This window comes from Homalodisca vitripennis, chromosome 1 (genome assembly GCF_021130785.1).
Source record: "Homalodisca vitripennis isolate AUS2020 chromosome 1, UT_GWSS_2.1, whole genome shotgun sequence".
In the NCBI taxonomy this organism is placed as follows: domain Eukaryota; kingdom Metazoa; phylum Arthropoda; class Insecta; order Hemiptera; family Cicadellidae; genus Homalodisca; species Homalodisca vitripennis.
Genome location: NC_060207.1, coordinates 75,802,379 through 75,827,107, shown reverse-complemented (window position 1 = coordinate 75,827,107; position 24,729 = coordinate 75,802,379). Strand labels below are relative to the sequence as shown.

Sequence of the window (24,729 nt, the reverse complement as noted above, 5' to 3'; positions counted from 1 at the left end):
TAGGTAGATATTGTTCCCAAAACAAACTCTTATGTATGATTATTTAAATTTTAAATGTAAAACGTGTATGTTATACATCTTATTAAAATATTATCCAAAACTGTTCATCGGGGACAAAATCAAATAGTTTGATTTCATGTAATAAGAAAAGAACCAATTGTATGAGATTTCAGATCATTGCCCTGGTATCAAACAAAAATTATTTACAAATTAATTAATTGAACTTCAGAATAATAGCCTAAATAACTATGTTTTCAACATGTATACAAGCTGACGAATTCATAATTGTTGAAAACATACAGTACAAAACCAAGGTGATAAGAAACAAACAATTTTATAATTTATTTTTGTTCCCTCTCCAACCAATAAAAGAGGAGCAAACATTCAAACCGTGTTTTCTCCTTCAGATACAACTTTACAGGAGAGGCAAAAAAACGTGTAAAAAAATAAACAATGCCAAAAAACTACTTATTCTTATTGATTTACATTTGTTACGGCTTATTATTAGTAATGTTAATCATGTAATAGATATTCTATCAATAAACAGCTTTAAAAAAGCGTTTAAAAATTGGAGAAACCACGTTTTGACCGAACTCAATGGAGAAAACCTCTTTTGAACGTTAAGTCCTTGGATAAAGCAGGTTTTGAATGAAATGAATTATAACATTAAATCATAACAAAATCTTTATTATTATTAAAACAAAAGAAAGCATATGATTTGTAACTCGTACTCTGTAACCTTTTACAATACATTATTTGTTTATAACACTTTTAAACCCTTAAACCAATATCTTTCATCCACGCAATCACACTCTACTTCTTCAACTTCTTCAGTACTGGCAAGCATATCGTAGATAATATGTTTGTACCAGTTAAAAACATCATCGGGTTGATTTTTGCCACTCTTCACCATACATTAAATTCAACAGTTTTTCCACGTCCTTCTTCTTTTGTAATGTTATGGGATGACTAAGGGGGAAAGAGTTTGTAAAACATGCCGCTTGACAACCGCAACACTTATACCTTTTTAAGCAACACTACACCAGATTGTTCATTTTGTTCTTCGAACCTAAAGTTTTTGAACCCTTTAACTTTAACATGTGCCTTCTTCTTTTTGTAAAACTAACCGTTTTACTTCCGAAATATATGGAAAGTTACGAAAATAAACACTAAGGGACTTTGTGTCTAGTAGTTTCCAATCTGCCCCTAAAACTTTTACATCACCAATGTTTTGTAGATTTCATAGTACTGTTCTTTTGATATTATCGTAACATGTTTTTTTAATTATCTTCTCAACATGACCAAAAACACGGTCGGCTGGAAGGAAACTATGTCCTCTAACAGGAAAGAATAACAGTATTTTTTCAATGCTTGAGTTGGATGTGTACAAAGTAATGTAAAAGCATTTGAAGATTTATATTGTTCTTATTTTGGGAAATACACCCATCACTGAAGAGCCTCACAGTTTTTTTACCTTCAAGGTTCATTTTGCTTAAGTGGGAATAAAGAGCAGATGATATTTCAGTGCTGCCTTTACCACCCAACTCCTCCGTCCATGTGTAGAATGTAGGATTCACTCCATCCAAGCTAGTTATACACAAACTATAAAAAGTTGAATTGCCTCAAGTAGTATGCATCTTGAATGTTACTTTTAGGGCAGCTGCTGAATTTGCTGTAGATCAAAACATAAACTAATAACGGTTTCATCTGTTAATTCTTCCTTCATGTAGGAATAAAAAGCATTGGCCCGTAGTTTGTGAACCTTTTTTCAGTCATAAACTGAATACGTTCTGCAGAACCTACTGGGGATGTTCTTACTTTTTGATCAAGTAAAAGTACATGTGCTGCAAACATCACTAGATGGAGACTTAAATCCTATGTTAAATTCATTAACAAAGATTCTTCTAAACATAGAAAAGCTAACCCTATCAAGGTCCTCAGTGCAACTGTTGCTGTAAATCTCATGCAGCTTTTTGTATGCTTAATCGGCAGTGTAAATACAGTCGCTTTGATTTTTTCCTTCCGTAATGACTCTCACACCCTTTCATGTTTGAAATAAACTCCCTTACTTTGTTTTTCTTGCGAACACTCAAATGACTCTTTCTGTCACCTCCTCTTCGTTCTTCTATAGCTTCTCCCGAAGCAATCTTTTTTACGATGTTTGAGAGCCTAGTTCGGCCAACTTTAGTTATTTTTATATAACATTATTCTTACAAACAGGTGTTCTCCTACCACTGCATGTGATCATGAAATACCTGGTTGAAAAGTTATGTTGTGACCCTGATTGTTTAGATTTATTTTGGTTTGGGTTGTTCGGTCTACGTCTGATAACATTTTTAGCAACTACCAATGATGCAAGTATTGAGTCTTGTTTTTGTTTGTCTGGAACTTTATAGAGTCTGTCCCTTAATTTCTTAACATCTCTAAGGCCCTTACCTCATTACATAAAAAATGTCTTGCTGTGATTGCAAGGAATGTACACATTACAGCCTGAAGGTGCTGAATACCTCTTCTTTTTTCGCATCTGCTCTTTTACCGCCAGACTTCTGTCGTTTACGAGTTCCATTATTACCAATACCCACTAATATTCCATCTACTAACTCATCCATCACCAAATATTGTGAAATTTCTAATTATTTCAACAATTTTAATAAACCACAATACTATAAGTCACAAAGCACACACTATTGAGCATAACCTACAAAAGTTTTAGATAAACAAAGTGGTCAAGTGACTAATGAGAGCACTTCTTATTGGTTGTTTGGAGAAAGCATGGTTTGATAGAATGTAACAGCTGGAGAAAAACACTGTTTGATCAAAACTTCAATTTTATTCACTACTTTATAAGTGGAGAAAACTTGTTTTGGTTTAAAATAACTACAGTTCCAATTGTAGTCTAACAAAGAGTTTTCAAATATGTCAAAATCTCCAAAAATATTTTTTTTTGGAGAAAACACGGTTTGAATGTTTGCTCCTCAAAAACAATCATTGATTGTAAAAAAATAAATATTTAGTTATTTTTTCAATATTTGCATTAAAATTTCATGTCACTATAGCCCAAGAAAAGGAATTAAAAGTCACTATAGCTAGTTAATAAATATTAAATAGTATTTATTACTTTATGCAGCACAATTTTAGTTTAAAGTGAATAAAAGAGTAAAATAGTCTGCCTGGAAGGAGTAAAAACTTTGTAGTAAAAAATGGTATTATAATGTAAATTAAAATTTGGTCAAAAAGTTTTTTAGGTTTTATTTTTTTATTTTCTTTACTTATTTTATATTTAGTTTTAGTAAAAATTTCTGGATATAAAATATTTATTAGCCCTATAATGGGCTAATATCCCAGTGACTATGGTCATAAGTACTGCATGATATTTTTAATATGTTTTATAATCTGTTTCTAATCTCAACAAGATTTGATATTTTGAAGAATGGCTAAAACAGGCAAATAAATAACATTCAGTTTAAAATTTCACTATATATTTATATTGTACATCCTTATGTAGTAAAGTACATTCTACCATATTTTAATCAAATCTGTATATACTTCTGACACATTTTCAATGTATTTGGACAGTGTGTGATTGTAAATAGTATGGAATATCAATATTCATAAATATTCCAATAACCGAGAAATTGTTACTCAGCCAATTTAAAGTTTAATATACGTTGCTATTACTGTTACAGTATCTTAGTTATTTTATATTTAAATGTGATGTTAATTAAAATTTAACATGACAGATTTTAATCATTTCATTTTGAATAGTGCTAGTGTAATATTTATCAAAGGCGGTTATGGTATCATTGCAGTTTTTACTATTTTTTACTTCTTCACTAGTTAAGTTGTGATATTTTTTATGTTTGTTATTATACTGTCTGTTTATACACAACCTTTATCTATCATATATATTAAAAGTGGAGAGTGTTTAAAAACATAAAGGAAGAATTTTACAGGTTTTGAAATGCTTGAGTTTTACGTATAATTTTCTTTAACTACCATTAAACACTACTAACTAAATACAATTTAATATTGTAATGTTTTGTAAAGATTGTATAGTTTTTTATCACATGTTCAAACATTTAGAAGGAATCCATAAAATAATCTATCAAATTTTGTTATGGCAGCTAGACCAGAGTTAGAAGTCTTAATTTCATAAACTACTAATTGTACATTTAAATAACAATAGTAAAAAGTGATTCGTATTTCAAATCCTTGATTTCCCTCATTCACTTAGATCTAATACAATTTTAGTATAATAGAAGTATATTTTTCTGTTATGTTTGGCTCAGTAAAGTTTTAAAACATGCCATTTTTAGTACAAAAAAATTTTAAAGGTGATAAAATTATGTTTTGCCTAATTTTAAACCACATGTAAACTGACTTCAACTGTGTATAATAGTTGCCATTTTGAAACCATTTTGTGTTAGTTTATTTCAAAATTTTTTGGAAGTCTGTACTTTTGAGCTGTATATTATGTTAAGATACAAGTTTTATACTAAAAAACTATTTATATGATTAAACAAAAATATCTGAAGATGCTTGTAAACTCATGTGCACCTGTCATGTATGAAAATATTTGACACAGTTTAACACAGTCCAAAACACTACTTTATTTTTTAGAGATTATTTTCAAAAGTTTAAAATATGGATGTGTTTGTGATTCATAATTAATTGTTCTATTATCACAGCGTTCCTTTAATAAATACTACTCTAACCATTAATAAACTGTTTATTTATTTACTTACCATGTAAAATAGTGAAATAGTGTATACGCAAATGCTTATTTTTATGACTGCAATCAAGTGTTTTTATAATATAATATTGTTATATAGAATATTTTATGATATTTATTCAGATTTATTATTTTAAGTTTTTGAACTGTATCTAATAAAGGTATTAAATTTCTTGCTAAAATAAACTGTACCCTTTATATAGTCAATTTTATTGTCATTCCCAATTCCAATTTCATGATGAGTAAACCTAAACATATGGATAGAAGTACATTAACTAATTGAATAAGACATTGAGGTCATCAGATGGCCACCTTCGATCAACTTGCACCTACATTGATTTGATGATTGTATGGAAAAGTCACAATCTTAGTGTTATCTTGATAAAAGCAAAATTAAAACTGTCTCAGCTTCACTTGCTGTGATTCTATTGTGGATATATTAAGATTCAAACCCATGCACAACAGCAATAAACAAAAATAACACTAAAAAGAAATAACAACAACATAATTGCAATTTAAACCTACAATGCAGCTCTATACTGAGTGTCATGAGTAATCTTATATAGCATGCACCATGGGGTCTACCACCCATGGGTGGAGCATCGGTTGTTATGAATGTTCAGACATTATAAATTTTAAATGATTCCTTTTATGACATTACTGTCAAAACTTTATTTATAGTTTATATTGAGGAGATTCTATTTGAATAATAAACATATCTTTAAACATTTTTCTTTACGTTTACAAATTAAACATTCATTTGAAATAGTTACTGTGTTAATCTTTTGTTTCAAAATATTGGGTGCAATGTCTCATTTAAATTTAGCAAATACTGTTCTTTTTAGGCTCGTGGAAGTATATTCTGTGTAACTTATTTTGGGTTTGAAATAACTTGACTTCCTGGATAGAAGGTTCCGTTAACCAAAATAATATTAAGTCTAATTGAATTTCCAGATTTATTTGCCTTATAAATCTAAAGTACAAAAAATTATTGACAATTCATTTTCAAGCTTCATAAATCTTAAATGACTTCTTTCTCCCTCAAGTATTTGTCAAGGAATTGAAGGATACTGAGAATGTATGAGGTGTCCTGTCACTCAGGGATGTAGTTAGACCAGTCTTCTTAGATATTCTTAGCGGAGCCCAGTTCTCCAGGTCGCCCATACCAGGCTACACCTCATCAACAGCTACAAGCCTGTTTTGATGTAAGAGGCACCATCATTTAGCCATTGTAGAGAATGAAAAACACATGTAAGGATGGCTGATGAATATGTTACTGACAAAATACAAGGAATAGTGAATGCTAAAACATTTTAAAATAATTGATTCTACTAATTAAGATGAGGTACGGTAGTTGCAAACCTGAATTTGAGGTTTCAGTCATTTAAAGAATTTCTTCAGATTTTCTCAGTCCAAATAAAAATAAAGACAAATATTCCCATGCTTAAACCTGTGCATTGTTGCTGATTTCTTTGCATATTCCTGTAACTGTTGCAAGAGTGGAAAGATTTTTTTACATTAAATCAAGAGAAAATTGTACTATGGTACACAATGACCCAATAGTGTGTCAAGCAGAGTTCTAGCTGGTGAGTCTTCACAAGAAGGAAAAAGAACAGCATGCAGGCTGTATTTGACAGTTTAATGAGTTCATGTCCGGATGCTCCATTCTGGTTTTGTTTTGAAAGGTATACTTACATAAATACTTAATGTATACCTCGCTAATCACAGTGAGATCATCTAGAAACACATATGCTTTTAACTATGTGCAAATTAAAATTCTATATATATTTATGAATCTCCCAAATTGAATAGATGACACATTTTAGCTTAATTTTGGTGAGCTTAAATTGAACTTTTTACTCTGCCTAAGATTATTGTTACAAGAAGAGTTGACAATAAATTGCAAAGATTCAAAAAGCAAGAAAGTCTGAAATATGTCTACTTGCAATAAAAATTAAAAGGCACCTGGTAACAATGGAAATAGATAATGGTGCTAACACACAGAAAAGCGGAAATAATAGGGTACTAAAACTTTGAGAAATAGTAAAATAGATTAAAATAATCAAAAAGTTCTTATAAACTCGTATCATAAAATGCTTAATATTCTATCTGCATGTTTCAGTTCCTTTACTTCATAGTGTTATTCCAATCTTCAAAGCTTATAAGTTGAAATTTTGAACATATACCATACATCACTAATATAAAGAATAATCACTAAAAAAAAGTAGTAACTCAACAGCCAAACATGGTGGTCAGTTAAAACTTTAATGTTAAATTCCACAAAAACCATACCCTATATAATTTGTTAGAGAGGGCTTCTTAGCCCTAACTTCACGTTGTAAAATAAAACATTTTTACTTAATATAAAACATATATAAGAATGATAACCAATTGTATGTGGTTCTAAAAAAATAAAGCATTTGTGTTATTATCCTCAAGCCAGTTACATGGAAAATTATCAATAACCAAACTTAAATAAGTCAATTCTTTTCTAAAATAGGTCTCCAAACTTAGGGTCATGGTTAAACACACTATAATAAAGAAATTATGTAATATTTTACATTTTAAAGTAAATATATTTTTGAATTTGCATAAACTTCTAAGTATTACAGCAAAATTAGCTAAAAAGTTTAATTCTTCATTAAATTAAATACATTAGCCCTTTGTTAAAAGAATTGCAACAATGTTAATTTATTGACAGATAAAAACATGGCTTTTTCTATATAGTATAATGTGGTATGGTAGAACAAATAAAAAGATCAACTTTATAAACTTTCAAGTGTGTGTATACAATAAATATATTGAACATATTACTAATTATTAAATAACGTTATAAATAAGTTATTAAAGAAGAAGCTCAGGGTAAATACATAGTTACACAGATAATAAATACAAAATAAAACAGATTAAGAGCCTGTATAATTATTCTTGCTATTGGTCCTGGTATACGAGTACCTATTTGTATCTGAAACAAACTATGGTGCAGGTGATTGAATTCTGGCCTAAGAAGATTTGGATATTTAAGAGCTCTCAACAATTTGGACAAAGAATCTTTTATGAAAAAAATAAGTAGGTGATAACTAAGATAAAAGGGAACAATAACATAATGCTTAGCCCTTGCATTGAGTCTGATGAGTCTGTGCCTGTCTTAAATATATTTCACCATAATGCTCAATTATATTCCCTTGTAATATTAGAAAATCTTTATCGTGATCATGAGTTAAATTTATTATGTGTAAGTGTCAATAAAAGCATACTCCGTAGGGCAAATATTCTTTGACCAATAACTAAGCATTAAATGAATAATGAGGAATCTGAATCTGAACATGTTGAAAATTGAGTACTCGTGGCTTCTGTTAATGGATACCATGAAGGATCAGTCATCTTTTCTGGATGCTGTTCTTCGCAAATCTAGAAATGGATGAGATGCATAGTCTTTCAATGAGCTTAGCATGACTGGAAATAATTGAATACATAATTACTGATACTTTAAACCGTATCAGCCAGATCATAAAGTGAGACATAAACACTCTGTGTGAGTACTGAACTTATCCCTATGTCCATATGGCTTCACTAGGCTGTAACGGGTTAATATACTGTGAGTGACAAACACTTATTTTGGTAGTAATGTAGAGGATTCACAGCATTACAAATACATTTGATAAGGATATTTAAATTGTTCCATTATTACAGAGAGTATGTTACTAGTAACTAATTTGTATAATTAAGCGTAATTTTTCGTTTTTTTTTTTTTATGGAAATCACATGTTGGGTTTATACCACACAAGATTTCAGTCAAAGAATTCAAAATGTTCAGTGGTTTGTATTTGATTTTAATTTTTGGAAGCCAAGGACTAATTTACATTGTGCAAGCACAAAATTAGTTTTTCAAGAAATTATTCATCTTATAAGTTTTGGTGAGGAGTTGCAATTTTAAAGTTTATAGAGGGTTAAAATGTAAAGTTTTTAAAAGTCACATTTATTAGCTTGATCCACTTAAAAACTACTGTCAGGTGCATACTGAGGAGTAACTTTCTATGTAAGCTATGACTTGTTTTAAACTCTACTGTGGCCTCTAGGTGTAATGTAATTAGCTCAAACCACACGCCTGAAATAAGGACCAGTAGAAATGTTGTTTTCCTCTTGAACCACTTAGTAATGAAATAATACTGAAATAATAAGCACAATAAAAATGTCTACTTCCAATTCCAAATTATTTTAGAGCTTCAACATATTACACTATAAATGCTTCCCGGATTTATATTCCTCCAATCTGTTACTAAAATTGTTGGAGCCATTTATTAAAATATTATAGGATGTTGCAGATATATATATATATGTGTGTGTGTGTGTGTGTGTGTGTGTGTGTGTGTGTGTGTGTGTGTGTGTGTGTGTGTGTGTGTGTGTGTGTGTGTGTGTGTGTGTGTGTGTGTGTGTGTGTGTCATTGGTACTCATAAAAACTTATTCATTCTTAGACTTCACAGTCCTATAAAGTTGCTCTTTAAACGTTCTATTATCCTGAAATTGATCAGGAGATTGGAATATTTTTCAGTGGTATTCATTTCTATGAGTATTTATTATGCCATTATAAAGAACATGCCAAAGACGTACCAGTTATTTAATAGGAAATTACGGGCAAAGCCATGGGAAAATGCTAGTCTAGTTATGAATTGTTCAAGGTTTAAAGCCCTAAACTTATGACAAACTCTTTTTCAACAGCTCTCGAAACAGAAGAAAAATTAGCAAGAAATAGAACATGCTTAAGAAAGGCTCTAACACGTTTTGAAATCAAGAGTTAGGTGAAATATATAAATTCTACAACCATATCAGGAGGAGGATTTGCCAACTGACACTGGTTTTGTCTTCTTTGTGGAGGGATTGGGCAGGATAAAAACTTTTCGCTCAGATGTGTTTTTATGGGTTGGCAAGAGTAGATGTAGAGTCCAGTGCTATTAATTCTAAACCTATATAGAACATACATACATACATAGGCTTGAAAAGTCTTCTTTGGTCGAAAAGCGTCTACTTCCGGTCTATGCAATTTACTTCCAATGTCGTAGTAGCGTTTGCATCGTTTCTCCGATTAAAGAATATAAAATAAGTTTATCTGAAAAGTCTTCTCTGGTAAAAGGCGAATACATCCGTTAATTTTAATTTACTTCCGGTCTAATGTCTTTTTTGTTGGCGTACTAGCTTTTACGTTTTTGTCCCGATTAAGAAAATATATACATGTAAGTCCTTTTCGGTCAAAAATCATATAGTAAAATGTAAAACAATCATCTTCAGGTTTAAGGTATTTCCGGCGCTGTAGTAGCATTTGCCGGTAAAGGAAGTTGGTCTGAAAAGTCTGCTTCGGTCAAAAAGTGATAACTTTCGGTCATTACAATCTACTTCTGGGTTAAGGTATTTCGGGTATTGGTAGTCTCTCAGATGATAATTAACTTGTGTGTCAATACCAGCTTTCTACGACAGCTGGATATTAAAAAGCAAACATATATAGTTTATCTAGGAGTTTCAACCTAATTTAAACCCCTGTGAGTGGTTTATATTTATGACAAATCTTTTATTTGTCTGTTGAGAGCATAACACGCGTGTGCCAAATTTCATATTTATTAGAAGTTGAGAAACTAAAATAAACAATTATGTTACTGAAAATATTAGCTGCAGTGTAAATTTTGTCCAGGATTGTGTGTGTGTGTAACTATACTATATAATATATATATATACAATCCTGGACAAAAATCACGTAAAAGCCAATATTTTCAATAATTTTTTTGTAGTGTACTATTCATTTTTATCAAACTGAATTATAAATGTATAAGGTAAAAGAGAAATAAAATCAACAGTAGCCTTTTATAGTTTGTTATCACACACTACTTTATTAGTTAGAAATCAAACAGAGAAAAGAACGGCCTGTAATATGGACTGGAAAAATTGTTCTAAGTAACATATCATTAGTACAAATATGACAGCTTATTGTTCGTAACGGGTGTTCCCCTTTGCCTAGATGACTGATTGCAGTCTGCTAGGAATTCCTTCTATGAAGTATTGTATGATTTCAATAGGCATTCTCTCCCGCTCCTCTTTCACAGCTCGTTCCAGCTCATCAAGGTTGTCTGGAGGTGGATTTCTGACTCTGACATGACTCTTCATAGTGTCCCACACTGTTCATTAGGTTAAGGTCCGGAATTCTTGGTGGCGACTCTAGAAATATAATACCAATCTCCCTTAAGTAACCAGATACTGCCACCACACTGTGCGGAGCACAGTTATCGTGCATAAGCACAAATCGAGGGCCAACAAAAGGAGCAAACATAGTCTTGCAAATATTTTCTATGTGCCGACGAACATTTAGGGTGGTCTACCAACACTCACCAACTCGGTGTAGGCCTCATAATGTATTCCTCCCCAAAACATTATTGACTCTCCACCTAAGGGGACCTGAGGCAAGATACTGGCTTAATCAAAGCGTTATCCACAATCCTTGACGTCCATCTGGAGACCATAGACTCACTCTTGTGTCATCAGTGAAGAGTACTGCTTTCTATTGCTCAGTGTCCAATGATGTGCGTTTGAGCAAACCTCAATCTCATTACTAGACGCCTTTTGGTGAGAACAGGACATCTAAGAGGCCTTCTGCTGTTTATATGGTAAAAACGAAGTTGTCTACGAATGGTTCTGCTTGTAACTTGAACGTTACGAACCCTTCTTAACAATCTCTGCAGCTCTGTACTCGTAGAAATCTTTGTTCTTAATGAACTCAATCTTGAAAATCGGTCGTCAGCTTTACTAGGAACACGAGGTTGACTCTGGCCTCACCTTCTGTTATCGCTTCTGACCCCCTGAAACCGCTGAACAACTCTCATGACAGTTGTGTTGTCAAATCCGTACAATGCAGCAACTTCTCTGAATGATCACCCTTGCTGCACCAACAATCATACTCTAACGGTTCCTCTGGGTGTCAGATTTCGACACATGGCTTTGGCTGATCTCTCAACACAGGAAACAAATGTAATTGTAGACTCTAAAACAATAGCGTCGTTCTGGCAGTTGTAAGCAATGAGGTACATTCAGCATAACAGGACATATGAGGATATCTGTAAATTCCCAGACTTTTGTCCTGATAAGATAAGCTAGTGCATTAGATAGTTGTTAAAACTGACCAAAACTCATTCTTTGTCAGGAGACAATTACGAGAATAAAATAGATATGCAGAGTTATTTTAGTACTGGTGTTTGAATTATGTGCACAATTTTAAGTGCTGCTTAATTTTGTCCAGGAGTATGTATGTATGTATATATATATATATATATATATATATATATATATATATATATATATATATATGACAGTTAAAATTATACACTCTGTTAAGTTTTTGAAGGATAAAGATGGAGGAATGGAACTCGGAACACCTTTCTAGGAAGGATCAAGGCTCACAATTTTTCCAAAGAACCCATTTTGGGGAAATGGTTTGCTTTTGTTTCCTAGAGGGGTGTTCTAAGTTCTATTTTTCTACCTTTGTCCATTGAAGGTTGAGCAGGATCCATCCGCTTTTAACTTAATTAATTTCAATGAGCTGCCATTTTGTACCGAGTTGAGTAGAAAGTTCTAGTTTCCACTGTTAATTGGCTTTTACATTTATATATAATTCACTTCAGCATTATTAAATCAAATCATTATTAATGAAATTTCCATTTAAAAACCAAAAATAATAAATATAAATTTATTTAGGTGTGATAATTTAAATTTGTGTCCATTACTTCCACCCTGGATAATAGAACCTTCAGAAGGTTATATAATTCAGAATCCCACCCAACTTTAAACATTTTGATAACAGTTCTACTTCAAACAAAAATATATGTTCCAATCTAAAAGTAATGCAAACTTAAATTATCACGCCTAAATTAATTTATATTTATTATTTTTGGTTTTTAAGTGGAAAATTCATTAATAATGAATGATTTGATTTAATAATGCTAAAGTTATAGATATAATTTAATTTTGTAATAACATTGTATTATTTAGACAGCTGGGAGTATCTCCTGAGCCCTCCCTCTCCCCCTGAAGTGAACAGGGTTTGTGTTCGTTCTAATTTGTCTGGAGGTCTTTAAATAGTTGAATTCTATGTCATAACCAAATTAATATAAGCATTTAATTTATTTTTAATTGTAATAAGGAGGAGGTCGGATTCCCTTCTTTTTTAATAAGTTTTAGTATATAGCCAAAAAGGTTCTATACTGTTTTATGGTAATGTATAAGAAAGATTTTATGCCAGTTTTTTCCATTTATTTACAAAAGGTGCATTTTATTAGGTTAAAAATAAGATTTATTATGATTTTTGAACTCTACTAATGGGATTACATGTGTACCATGTTTCCATTCAACAGACAGTGAATGTGAAAAAATACAAGAATAATTATTGTCAATGAATGTGTTGATACTTCTTAAAAACCCATTAAAACCTTAATGTAAGAAATGAATGTTTGTCTGGTGTTTAACCAGGCAATCTAAACATCAATTCTAAATTTTATTTAAACAGCCCAGCTTTACAAACACACAGTTTATTTTATATCAGGGATATGTATACATAATTGGAAGAAGGGAATCCGACCTCCTCCTTATTACAATTAAAAATAAATTAAATGCTTATATTAATTTGGTTATGACATAGAATTCAACTATTTAAAGACCTCCAGACAAATTAGAACGAACACAAACCCTGTTCACTTCAGGGGGAGAGGGAGGGCTCAGGAGATACTCCCAGCTGTCTAAATAATACAATGTTATTACAAAATTAAATTATATCTATAACTTTAGCATTATTAAATCAAATCATTCATTATTAATGAATTTTCCACTTAAAAACCAAAAATAATAAATATAAATTAATTTAGGCGTGATAATTTAAGTTTGCATTACTTTTAGATTGGAACATATATTTTTGTTTGAAGTAGAACTGTTATCAAAATGTTTAAAGTTGGGTGGGATTCTGAATTATATAACCTTCTGAAGGTTCCATTATCCAGGGTGGAAGTAATGGACACAAATTTAAATTATCATACCTAAATAAATTTATATTTATTATTTTTGGTTTTTAAACGGAAATTTCATTAATGATGATTTGATTTAATAATGCTGAAGTGAATTATATATAAATGTAAAAGCCAATTAACAGTGGAAACTAGAACTTTCTACTCAACTACAAAAGGCCTCACAAAAATAAAAGTTTTAAATATTGGTTTATGTGTTTAAATATAAATAAGTTAACAGTAGCCAATACAAGCTCTATCTTCAACATTACAAGTCCACTTTAGTCAAAAAGTGTCTACTTCTGGCCCCTGCATCTTCTCTCGGTGCTCTTTAACTTTTCCATTGTTTCTCTGATCAAGAAAATATATTCACATGTTGGTCTGGAAAGTCTACTTCAGTCAAAAAGTGTCTACTTCCGGCCCCTGCAATCTTCTCCCGGTGATCTTTAACTTTTCCATTGTTTCTCTGTTCAAAAAAATATATTCACATGTTGGTCTGGAAAGTCTACTTCAGTCAAAAAGCGTCTACTTCCGGCCATTATATCTACTTCCAATCTGTTATTTTCGGTTAGTAGTAGCTTTTAAAAAAAAATTCTAAAGCCATACCAGGAGGAGGTTTTGCTTACTGAAACTGGTTTTTGTCTTCTTTGTGGAGAGATTGGGCGGGACAATAACTTTTCGCTCAGATTTGTTTTTGCAGGTTGGGAAGAGTAGATGTAGAGTCCAGTGCTGTCTAAACCTCGTTTTTGCAACAAAACAAATTTGCAATAAATATATTTAGTAGATAGATTACTATCATCTATAAATTATTATTTTGTAAATATTTAAGCATAACATATTTAAAATGACAGAGACATACATTTTTGAAATGCACTACATTGTCTCGATCGCCTACACATTTCAAAAGTAAAACTGTTTTATTACCTATCTCAATTGGCACGCTCTCGTCGTCCGGAGCACAGTCACATTACCTGACTGGTTATTAAAAGCAAACTGAGCCGTAATTGGTCATGGAATTCTTTTTAACTCTCAAACCCTATTGATTCTGCTGTAAAGTTTGTGAAATAACGATGTTCCGACCTCGTGAACCGCCTATGGCCCAACAATAGATGTATCTATTCAGCGCACGGCGGACGGGCTATAGCGCCGAATCTTGTTATTTGGAAACTAAAACAGAGTAGGTAGTGGTAATGTTTACTCTTAAGAGCTAGTTGTTCATAAACAACTTTTAGTTTATCCCATAAGAACAATGTTCAACTCCAAACACTTAAATACTTTATTTTTAGGCATAAACTATGGAAGATTTCCCATTTTGCAGGTGTGATGAATACGCATATTAGACGATTTTTAGTTTTTATTCTAAAGCGTATACTTTTAGAGTATTAATCGATAAACGATGAATACATAACATTACAAGTTTTTGTATAAATAGCTAATATAAATATCAAACAAATAAAGCGTTTGGAAGCGTATTCATAGTACCTTTAAACTCAGACATCTCTGATAGTACTACCATAAAAAATAACGTCGTAAGAGCGAAGTTTGAATATTTAGTTCAAATCTACTTTTTTTATTACAAAAGTGTTTATGAATGTAGAAATGAATGGCACTCATAAGACCAGAGAGTATATATATATATATATATATATATATATATATATATATATATATATATCAGTAAATTTGTATAGGTGGCAATAGCCTAATTTAATTTCAATAAACATTGAATCACAAAAAGTACTTGCTCCGCCGGGACTCGAACCCGGATCTCTCTCGAACCGGGTCAATGTGCTACCATTACACCACAGAGCCCTCACTTTTTTGACTTTTTACGATTCAATGTATTTTGTATTTGGCCGTTTCTTTCACATATGTGTTTAAATAACCAAACTAACATATGATCGGAAGACCAAATACCTGCCAACTGACTTTATTGAAATTATATATATATATATATATATATATATATATATTTATTTATTTATTTATTTTAGTTGACGTTATCAATCTAAAAATAGTATATTAGGATATGTATCTTCGTTTACTTTTATTAAGTAGATAGGTATCGAGGGCATAATATAACTGTAGAAGAAGTTAATGTATTTCTGCAAAGTTTCCGAGTTATAAATTCTTTTTACAATAGACTACTATTTGGTTCTCGATTTTTTTGTCCATATTTTCAAAACATTTTGTATCTTTCATATGCTACATAATATTTAAAGAAAGACGAGGTTGACCTTTCCCGGTAAAATATGATTTGATATATTTAGTCTCTTAAACAAAAACCCCTTGAGTTAGATATCAATCCAATTGTTTATTATGTTTACGCCCCATCCGGGGTCCGGCAACTTAAGACATTTACAAAATGAATTAATTCATCATATGTTTCATATTATGACTCAAGTTAAACTAATCATTAAACTGTGCAAGATTATGTTTCGTATCAAAACAATACTTATCTCGTTTTACAAATACAAACAGTAAGTGATAAGCGGGGTAAGTTAGAATTCGTAAAAACATATAATTCAATATTTATGAATATTGTAATAGTGAAGTGTTGTTCACTGGGAGTGGTATAGAAGCAGTAAGAAACAAGAGTGTGCACCATGTGTAAACTGACTAATTTATTAGAAAAGTCAGCATGTGGTGATGAGATCAGAAAGACAGACGAGAGGGAGGGAGCGCAGTCGGGTCGGGTCGGCGACCTTGACAGAACGGAAGGATACAGTATGAGATAGACGACGGTTTTGTTGATTGCATCCACCACTCCTCTGCAGTGCTTACTTGCTGTAGTGTGTGCTCCGGACGCATCATGCATTGGGGCTGCGTTTTCTCCCTGGCTCTGGCACTACTTCTCGCATCCGGTATGCTCTTAGTACTGCCTTTCTTGTTGTTTTCAACAATATAATAATTATAACATAGCTCTGACTTCTATTAATAACAATGCTACGCAATATAGGTTTTTGTTAATTTTAATGAGAGTAAGTGCTAGTTGTGCTCTACATTCACTATCTCTGTCAGAGGCTATCTTTGTTTACTACGATAACCTAATAATATTCAGGCTAACAGGACGTTGCTGCTGGTATAAAACATTACATGAGCTCCTTTTTGTATAAACAAATTATTGAAAAATCTCTGTACAACTTCTCAGGTGAATAGAGACAAAATGAAAAGTGAAAATAAAAACTGATTAATATATTCTTTGACGAGATCAATTTTTTAGTACAAAAGTTGGATCACTTATTTGTACACAAGTGTGTAACTATGTAGGCTATCTTAATTAACATAATTCTTGTGAACAAATTATTGAAGAGATATCGTTTTACCAGTTTTATTAAAACGGCTTTGTTGCTTAAAGTGTCGTAATTATCCATTATTTGTTCTTTATTTATTAGGAGGCATTGATTTAAATTTAAAGAATATGTACCGTATACAGTTAATCTTGATAGCTCTGACTTCTATTGTAACAATAATTTCTCTATATCACACAATTATTCCAATTTGTTTAACATCTCATAAATTATAACTGTAAATAGGTAGGTTCTTTGGAACAAAATGTATTGTTCTTTAAAACATCACAGCTGAATTTGTATAACCTCGTGTGAAAAATATGGTTACTCTTTCCTTGACTTACGGGAGATAAATAGTTAGTACAGAGACATAATTTTTGTTGCCGAGTTTTTGAATACATTACAGTGGAAAGTTAACCTAAATATCAGACAGTTTTTTATACATTGATTACGCAAATTTTACACGTAGCATTGCATTGGATAAAGAATCTATAAATTTTATTCTGGTGTGGATGTAGCAAGTCTTAGTTGCACTAGTTCAATTTCTTTCATCAATAAATTATTGAAATCAAATTATAAAAATTTAGTTTATCAAATAATTTGAAAGTATAGTTGTAAATAAGTGTCACATGACCTATTTTATAAAAGAGGTTAATATTTCAACCATGAAAAAAGTTACTTTTAAGTCTGTAATTTTCAAGTCAAACACATATTTACAAAATGTTTATTCCCAGTTATATATAATATTTAATAACTAATAACAAATACTGCACATATCTCCTTTCTTTTTTGTAACTACACATTGTATGTTGTATTTTTTCACGGTTCCTGATAGTTTTGAAAATTCTAGGATGGCCGCCATAAATTCAGTTCCTATTAATATGCTACAATTAATAACAAAAACTGTTCCACAATCGTGAGGACTCTAAAATAAATTAAGGCTAATTTTTTAATAAAAACATTTTTTGGCAAAAATCGAGAATTACAGATTTAAAAACCTTCAATATTAAAAATAGAAACTTTAGCTGGATGAATGATCATAAATTGGCCCGGATTTTATTAATATTGATCATCCTTGTGAGCCTTATTGTGGTTCCAGTTCAAAAAATATTTGCAAAGTACATAATATTTTGAACTTAAAATTGAGGGATATGCAATTTGCATAATTTGATTAAACATCTGATGAACTACAAAATATGTTAAAAATGTAAGGCCGTTTCCAAGAATACTGAATTTTCAACAAAAAGTTCCGCCTTTAGCTAAAAAAATGTAAAATAAAAAAAATCTTAGTATTAGCTGACTATGTGTATACTTGATAAGCTACATCAACTTTCAGTAAAATTATGACATGACAGTGGTTAAGCATGTTTGATGACACACCCATAGGATTTATAAATTTCAGTAACAATTTTACTTCCTTTTACATACACTTTTGGCTGTATAGAGAAAATATAATTTTGTGATATGTTTATCTAGTTGTTTGAACGACTCCTCACATTACCGTATTATTGATGAGTATTATGTTTCAAGACTGTAATTCAATGACCTCAAACTTTCTGATTTATCAAAGTCAATTAAAGAGTCAATTGAACGTTTCCTCTGAACCAAATAACCTGTGTTCCACACTCATCTAGAATGATGTTCTATTCTGCAACTACAGTTATACACTGTTGAGCTGATGTTAACTAAATTTCTAAAGCGGGCGATTTTGGTGGGTGCCATTATCCTCCCTCCTGCCAACTCTATCTTTATAAAAAAAATATTAATTTTTACCCCATTCTATAACTTATCATTATTTCCAAATATTTTTTTGTTTACTTATACTAACTGTTGAAAAGATTTAGTCTAGAGTTTAGTCCATATAATGATGATTCTAAGAAGTGATGTGGAAGTAAGTACTTAGTAAGTAAGGAATACTTTAATTAATTTAACATTTACTTGCAATTCATTGTAAAGAGTAATTGTTTAACTCCAATTTATGCTGTAATGATATCAAAAAGAAATAAATATATTCTTTACAGTTTCACCACTAATGTTTTAATCAGTATTAAATGCAATAAAACGTATGACATGGCACCTGGTAAAATTATTTCTCCAGTTTGAACTTATTCCAGAACTGTTTTAAAACAGCACAGCAGAATCTGAACTTCACTCCATTTTGTTTCTGCCCTGTATGAGTTTTGGTCTTAGTAAATGAATATAACGGAGTGAAACATATTTGACAATTTAAAATTTATTTCACAATAATGATTAAAATATAATAGAATTGCATTAAAAAATACAAGATGACAACTTGAAAATTACAAAATAATTTGAAGTTTTTATTCAAAATGTGACAATCAGGACAAAGAAACAGACCAAACTCTGTCTGTGCCAAACAGAATCCATGATTCACACTCCAGTGAGCCCAGTTGCTCACAAATCAAACTGATGACACTCCAATGAAGTGCTGAAAGTGAACTGTGTATAACGTGCAGCAGTGGCTGGTCCAGGATGTGAGGAGAGGCAAGGATGCAGGATACAGCAGGGTCAGTGTCTCTGTGGTAGTGGCTGCATCGCTGACTATGTCTACGCCAACAAGGAGGAATGCAGAACTGCTCTTAGAGGTACATATAACTTACTATATGAAAATGTGATGATTAAATATACTTGAAACATTTAGTTAACACATAATTTTTAAGGTTCAAGATCTCTAAAACAGCCAAAATTACATGGAATATTTTTAATATCCCTAAAGTTAACGAAACTTTGTGTGTTCAAGGTAGTTTTAGTGGTCCTAAGCAAAATGACTTGGCACTGTTTCTCACCTTTCTTCTTAAAGACAGTACATCCTCTCGATTGTAAGTATTCTAACAGTTTTATATTGGTCTTGTAGTAACCATGATGTAAAGAGAAAAAACATAATAAAAACATGTGCAAACAAACTGAACACAATCATATAACATTAATTTAACAGTTACTTACCGACACACATTATGAACTTACTTTGTTGGATTAGTCGGTAAGTCCTTTTTTATGATCTGTCGGTTCCTTTGATACTCCATTGTATCAATTCATTTATTTCTACTAATAAAAATTTGTTTTACTGGACATTTGCATGAATGAATGATAATCAGACTAATCCAAGAAACAAAACGTTTTAAATACACAAATTAAAAAAAAAACTACATTAAACTCTTTTAATACTTTGGCTAAAGTCCATAGCGCCTAGTAGTAGAAATAAAAAATATTGCTATTATAACTTTGGGTAGCAAAGATGATGTGATAAAAATATCACCACAGAAAATTTTAAGGTATTATAAATGTACACTCTCTGTTTGAACTTGAAACAAAAATGTTTATTTAAAACATAAAGAAGAAGCCTCTTATTGGCTGAGCATTAGCAAAGGCTATCACTCTAAAGGCTGGAAGAATTTCATTTCTGTTTGTCTGCCCGCACGATATCTTGAGAAAGAACTGACCTATAAACTTTGAATTACACTTAATTTCTTATAGGAAGTATTGAGTGTGATGATGATGAATGCCACTCATTCCATGGGATTTGGCTGAGTGTTCATGAATATTTTTATATTGGAATTACGAATAACTATTTAGTAACAAGAAAATCACAGAATAAACAAATTTGAAAACAAACTCAATACATCCATAACAGATTCAAATGTAATATATTAATACATGTAGCCTAACTATCTGAAAAATATCTCGAGAAAGATATTATCAATTGTAGATTTCAAATTTTGCATGAAACCATTTCTGAATAGACAAGAGTGAGTTCTAAGATGATGCATGTCCATCTATGGGATTTTGCTTTCATTGAAACTCAGTAGCATGGCACAATTTTTCTTTTATGTGCCAGGGAGATGTAAACATTTCTTTTCTGTCTGTCTGCCCACAGGACATGAATGAAATGAGCTATAGACTTGAAATTTTGCATGCAACCTCAACAAAGCCTGTTACATGACACATGGTGTGGGGTTCTCCTACCTTGAAATTAATAGATTGACATGTAATACAACAACAACAAAAATACAAAAGGGATAAAAGACAGTTAAAAGTTTAATTACAAAGAATCGTACACTTCTATATTCATTAAATGTGTATTCAACATACATTTTTATTCGTAAACATGTTATATTATTTTATAAGTCCTATTCTAGGCAGCAGGATTTATTGGCGTTATATGAAGGCAATTATGTTGACATTAGCACAGGAAATTTAATACTTATCTTGTTATAATTATATACTAAGAATAATAAGCAATCTCTGATTATCAGGAAGGAGAGGTGATGTCTGCCAACGCAGTCCCTGTCTCAACAACGGATCCTGTAGTCAGACAACTCTTGCACCCGGCTACAAGTGTCGGTGCGAGGGAACAGGCTTTTATGGCAATCGCTGTCAAAATGGTATAATTTACTTTTCTGTTTTTGGTTATAAATGAATATCTAAACTACTAAATTTACATTGATGGATATATTGAAGTTGAAATTCCACGGTACATTAAGCCCTATACATTATAAAAAAGCAAAACAGCTAAATAAGGTATGTTGTAAACAAATATTTGGTATGCAAATTTAAAAAAAATTCCTTAATTCAGTGTGATTAATATAAAGTAACCTATTTTAAATTAGTGTAGTTTGGGCTTTTGTTAATTTTTAGACTTATACGTCCAGAGTCATATTTATCATGTTTTTGGGTACACAACATGTTAAAAAATTGCCAAAACAATAAAAATCTTAAACTATTTTGCTCTTGATGTGGAGTGCCATCTTTAGTCCTTTGGTTTAATATTTTTTGACTAAAGATGGGTCCTCATAGTGCTGTAATATTTCAAGATTTCAACTGTGTTAGCAGTTTTTTAACGTAGTGTAAATCGGAAAACTCAAATTTTTGTTTTGTAATCATATGAAAATATTGAGGGATTATATGTATTCTGTGAGAGATTTTATATGAATATAAATTGAGCTAATGCACTACTTGATATGAAAGTACATATAACAGAGACAATCATGAAAACTCAAGTGAGTTTGCCTGAACAAGTTAGGTCAGAAATAAAACTACAAGGAAAAATAAAAATGTAGTTTCTAAAATTAACTTCATAAAAGGTGAAATAAAATCATTTAGGAAAAATAACAAGTAAGATTTCTTCATGAAGAGATAGACAAGTTGTCGTCTTTAACAGTCTTCTTTACCAGGAATGTTTTAGTAACTACTTTAAGTACAGTGCTCTCAGATGAAGATCGAGAGCATTGCTCTCTCTTCGAGAACCATCCTAGCCAGTTTAGGAGATAAACTCAACTACTAACATTTCTTGCTTTGGGGGGGGGGGGAGTACTAAACGATGTTTCATTGTTAACAACATTAGATAACAACAGTGGAAAAAACTGTGAGACGTATGACAAAAGGAGGTAATGTAGAAGAAGTAACAAATTCACATATGCAAATATAACCAGAGTAGGGGTGGGGGGGGGGGGTTGATGTAGCTTACCCATTTCTTCATATGGATTTATTAGAAAATTTTTAAATTAGAAAGTATGCATATTTATTTTTTTTTTTATGCTGCTTGAGGTAGCAATTGTAAAGGTTTATTTGTTGTACGATATAAATGAAGGACAGGGGAAAATAAGACAAAAATGATTCAGAATATAGCTTATTAAAGAATTAGTAGGAAATGTTAAGCATTTGAAGAAACGAGTCAGGCCTTCAGATCTAATAGATGATGAAAGACAGAATTGAAAGTTGCACATTGTATATCCCCTAGGAGTTAATAAATCAAAGGACTGTTCTGTATGCAGTGACAGGAGAGTTGGGGATAGAAAAGGAACAATGTACTTTTGTAAGAGATCTATGGCCTGGTCTGTGTATTGGGAAAGTTTTGAACAAGATCGTAACCGAAGGAAATTACAATATTTGTTTTTCCAACAGTTAAATATCTGTCAATTTGATAAACATTGATTTCATTAACATTTGTACTTGTAAAACATTATTTAACGTGTTAAAAAACAAACATATTTGAAATAATTATTTCACATTCGTCTTTTAAGCTATTTCCATGTCTCTATTGTAGCTGTAATGAAACAAAACAATTCCGAGCTACGGTAGTGAGAGCTGGCAGGCGCAATGGTCACAGAGTAGCGGTAAATGGTGATTTGGCCACTCTCAGTGGCCATCCGATCCGAGAAGACAAGTCAACTGACACTTGTAGTCTAGGAGTGGGGACTGGCCATTAACAGTGGCCTTTAAAAAACACTGACTTAATTTTTTTTAATGTAATTACGTCGGTAATCTTTAATATATACACTAAAAATGTTATATCATCATATTTATCCATTTTCTGTAGGCCTGAACACAAAATACCCCTAAATGCTACTAGAAATGCATAAAATTTCTTATAGGATAACAATTTCTTTTGTTCTATTTTTCTGTGTTAAGATATTTTAAAGATCTATTGCTAAAAATGTTTTTTGATTTTCCCTACTGAACACTGTTTGTACTTGCCTTAATGACTACTACGGTACTTCTACAGTGTTTTGGCTTTGTAATAATTTTAATATTTAAATTTTGTAGTGTAAATTTATGTTCATATTTTCATGTTCTGTCCACAGCATGTCCCAGGCCTGGAAAATCAATGTTAAACCACCCTGTGCCATTTGAATGTATCGTCATTTGAAGACTGATCAATAATTCCTACTTAACTAAGAAATAAACACTGTACTTTCAACAGACCTATAATTCTTTTAACTTATAAGAATTTTGAAATCTAATGCAGTAATGAGTTTTATTATTACCTATTCATAGAATATAATGTGAAAATATTTAACAAGTATCAATAATTTTTGTTTATTCAATAGAATTTGTTTTATTCATATAAAAAAATAAATATTTTGTAAATAATAGATTTTTAAGCAATTATAATAGGAATTATATACATAAAGTTATTTTAATTATACCCAGTTAAATATCAACATGTGTATTGAAGAATAATACACACATGAAAACATCACATATATACATACGTATATCAATTATGACGTTGATATATGTCATGGTCTTCAACGAATGAGGAAAAAAATATTTTTTATTTATTTGTACGTCTTGTGAGTTATTATTTAATTTTCCTAATTTGGAAGTTTTTGTTTAATTATTAAGCCAGATTATTTAACCTTTTCAGTGCCAACATACAGGCAATCAAACATTCTAAATAAATGTATAAAATGCCAATGTCCGGTTTACCGAATGCTTTAAAAACATGCATTAAGTGCCAACTTCTGGTTTACCAGATGTTTAAAAAATGCACTAACAATACAAAATTTACTACCATACTGTTAGTAGCAACAATTACAGTTAACAACCAATATGGCCACTGTCAATTTTTTTAAAACAAAAAAGTTATAATTTTATTTTTGGAGTAAAAATGTCTAGATATGTTGAACATAAAATGCTCTATTTTGTGGCTTGGTTTCATTGAGTGCAGGATGTTTTGAATACTTCTTTGATCGTCAACTCTAAAACTTTTACAACAAGAAATCGAAGTAAGATTCTTTTATGTTTCTTATCTTTGAAGGATTTTAGTAGTATTCAATATGCTAATATACATATTTTTGCACAAAATAAAAAAGAATTATAAAAGTTTCCCAATAAATAACAAAGTTAAGACATTTGTACCGTTTTACTGGC

At 31.1% G+C, this 24,729-nt stretch overlaps 1 protein-coding gene across 2 annotated transcripts; it reads left to right on the top strand.

Annotated features, from left to right (window-relative positions):
• Positions 1-16,477: 16,477 nt before the first annotated feature.
• On the top strand, positions 16,478-23,816 carry LOC124364920 (adhesive plaque matrix protein 2-like). Of its 2 annotated transcripts, none has more exons than XM_046820732.1 (4): positions 16,478-16,629; positions 19,533-19,661; positions 21,330-21,458; positions 23,658-23,816. In XM_046820732.1, the coding sequence occupies exons 1-4, from the start codon at positions 16,578-16,580 to the stop codon at positions 23,720-23,722; spliced, it is 375 nt and encodes a 124-aa protein (XP_046676688.1). In that variant the 5' UTR covers positions 16,478-16,577; the 3' UTR covers positions 23,723-23,816. The 2 variants fall into 2 exon arrangements, with proteins under 2 accessions (XP_046676688.1, XP_046676698.1); XM_046820742.1 differs by having other exon boundaries at positions 16,485-16,629; positions 19,536-19,661.
• Positions 23,817-24,729: the final 913 nt, after the last annotated feature.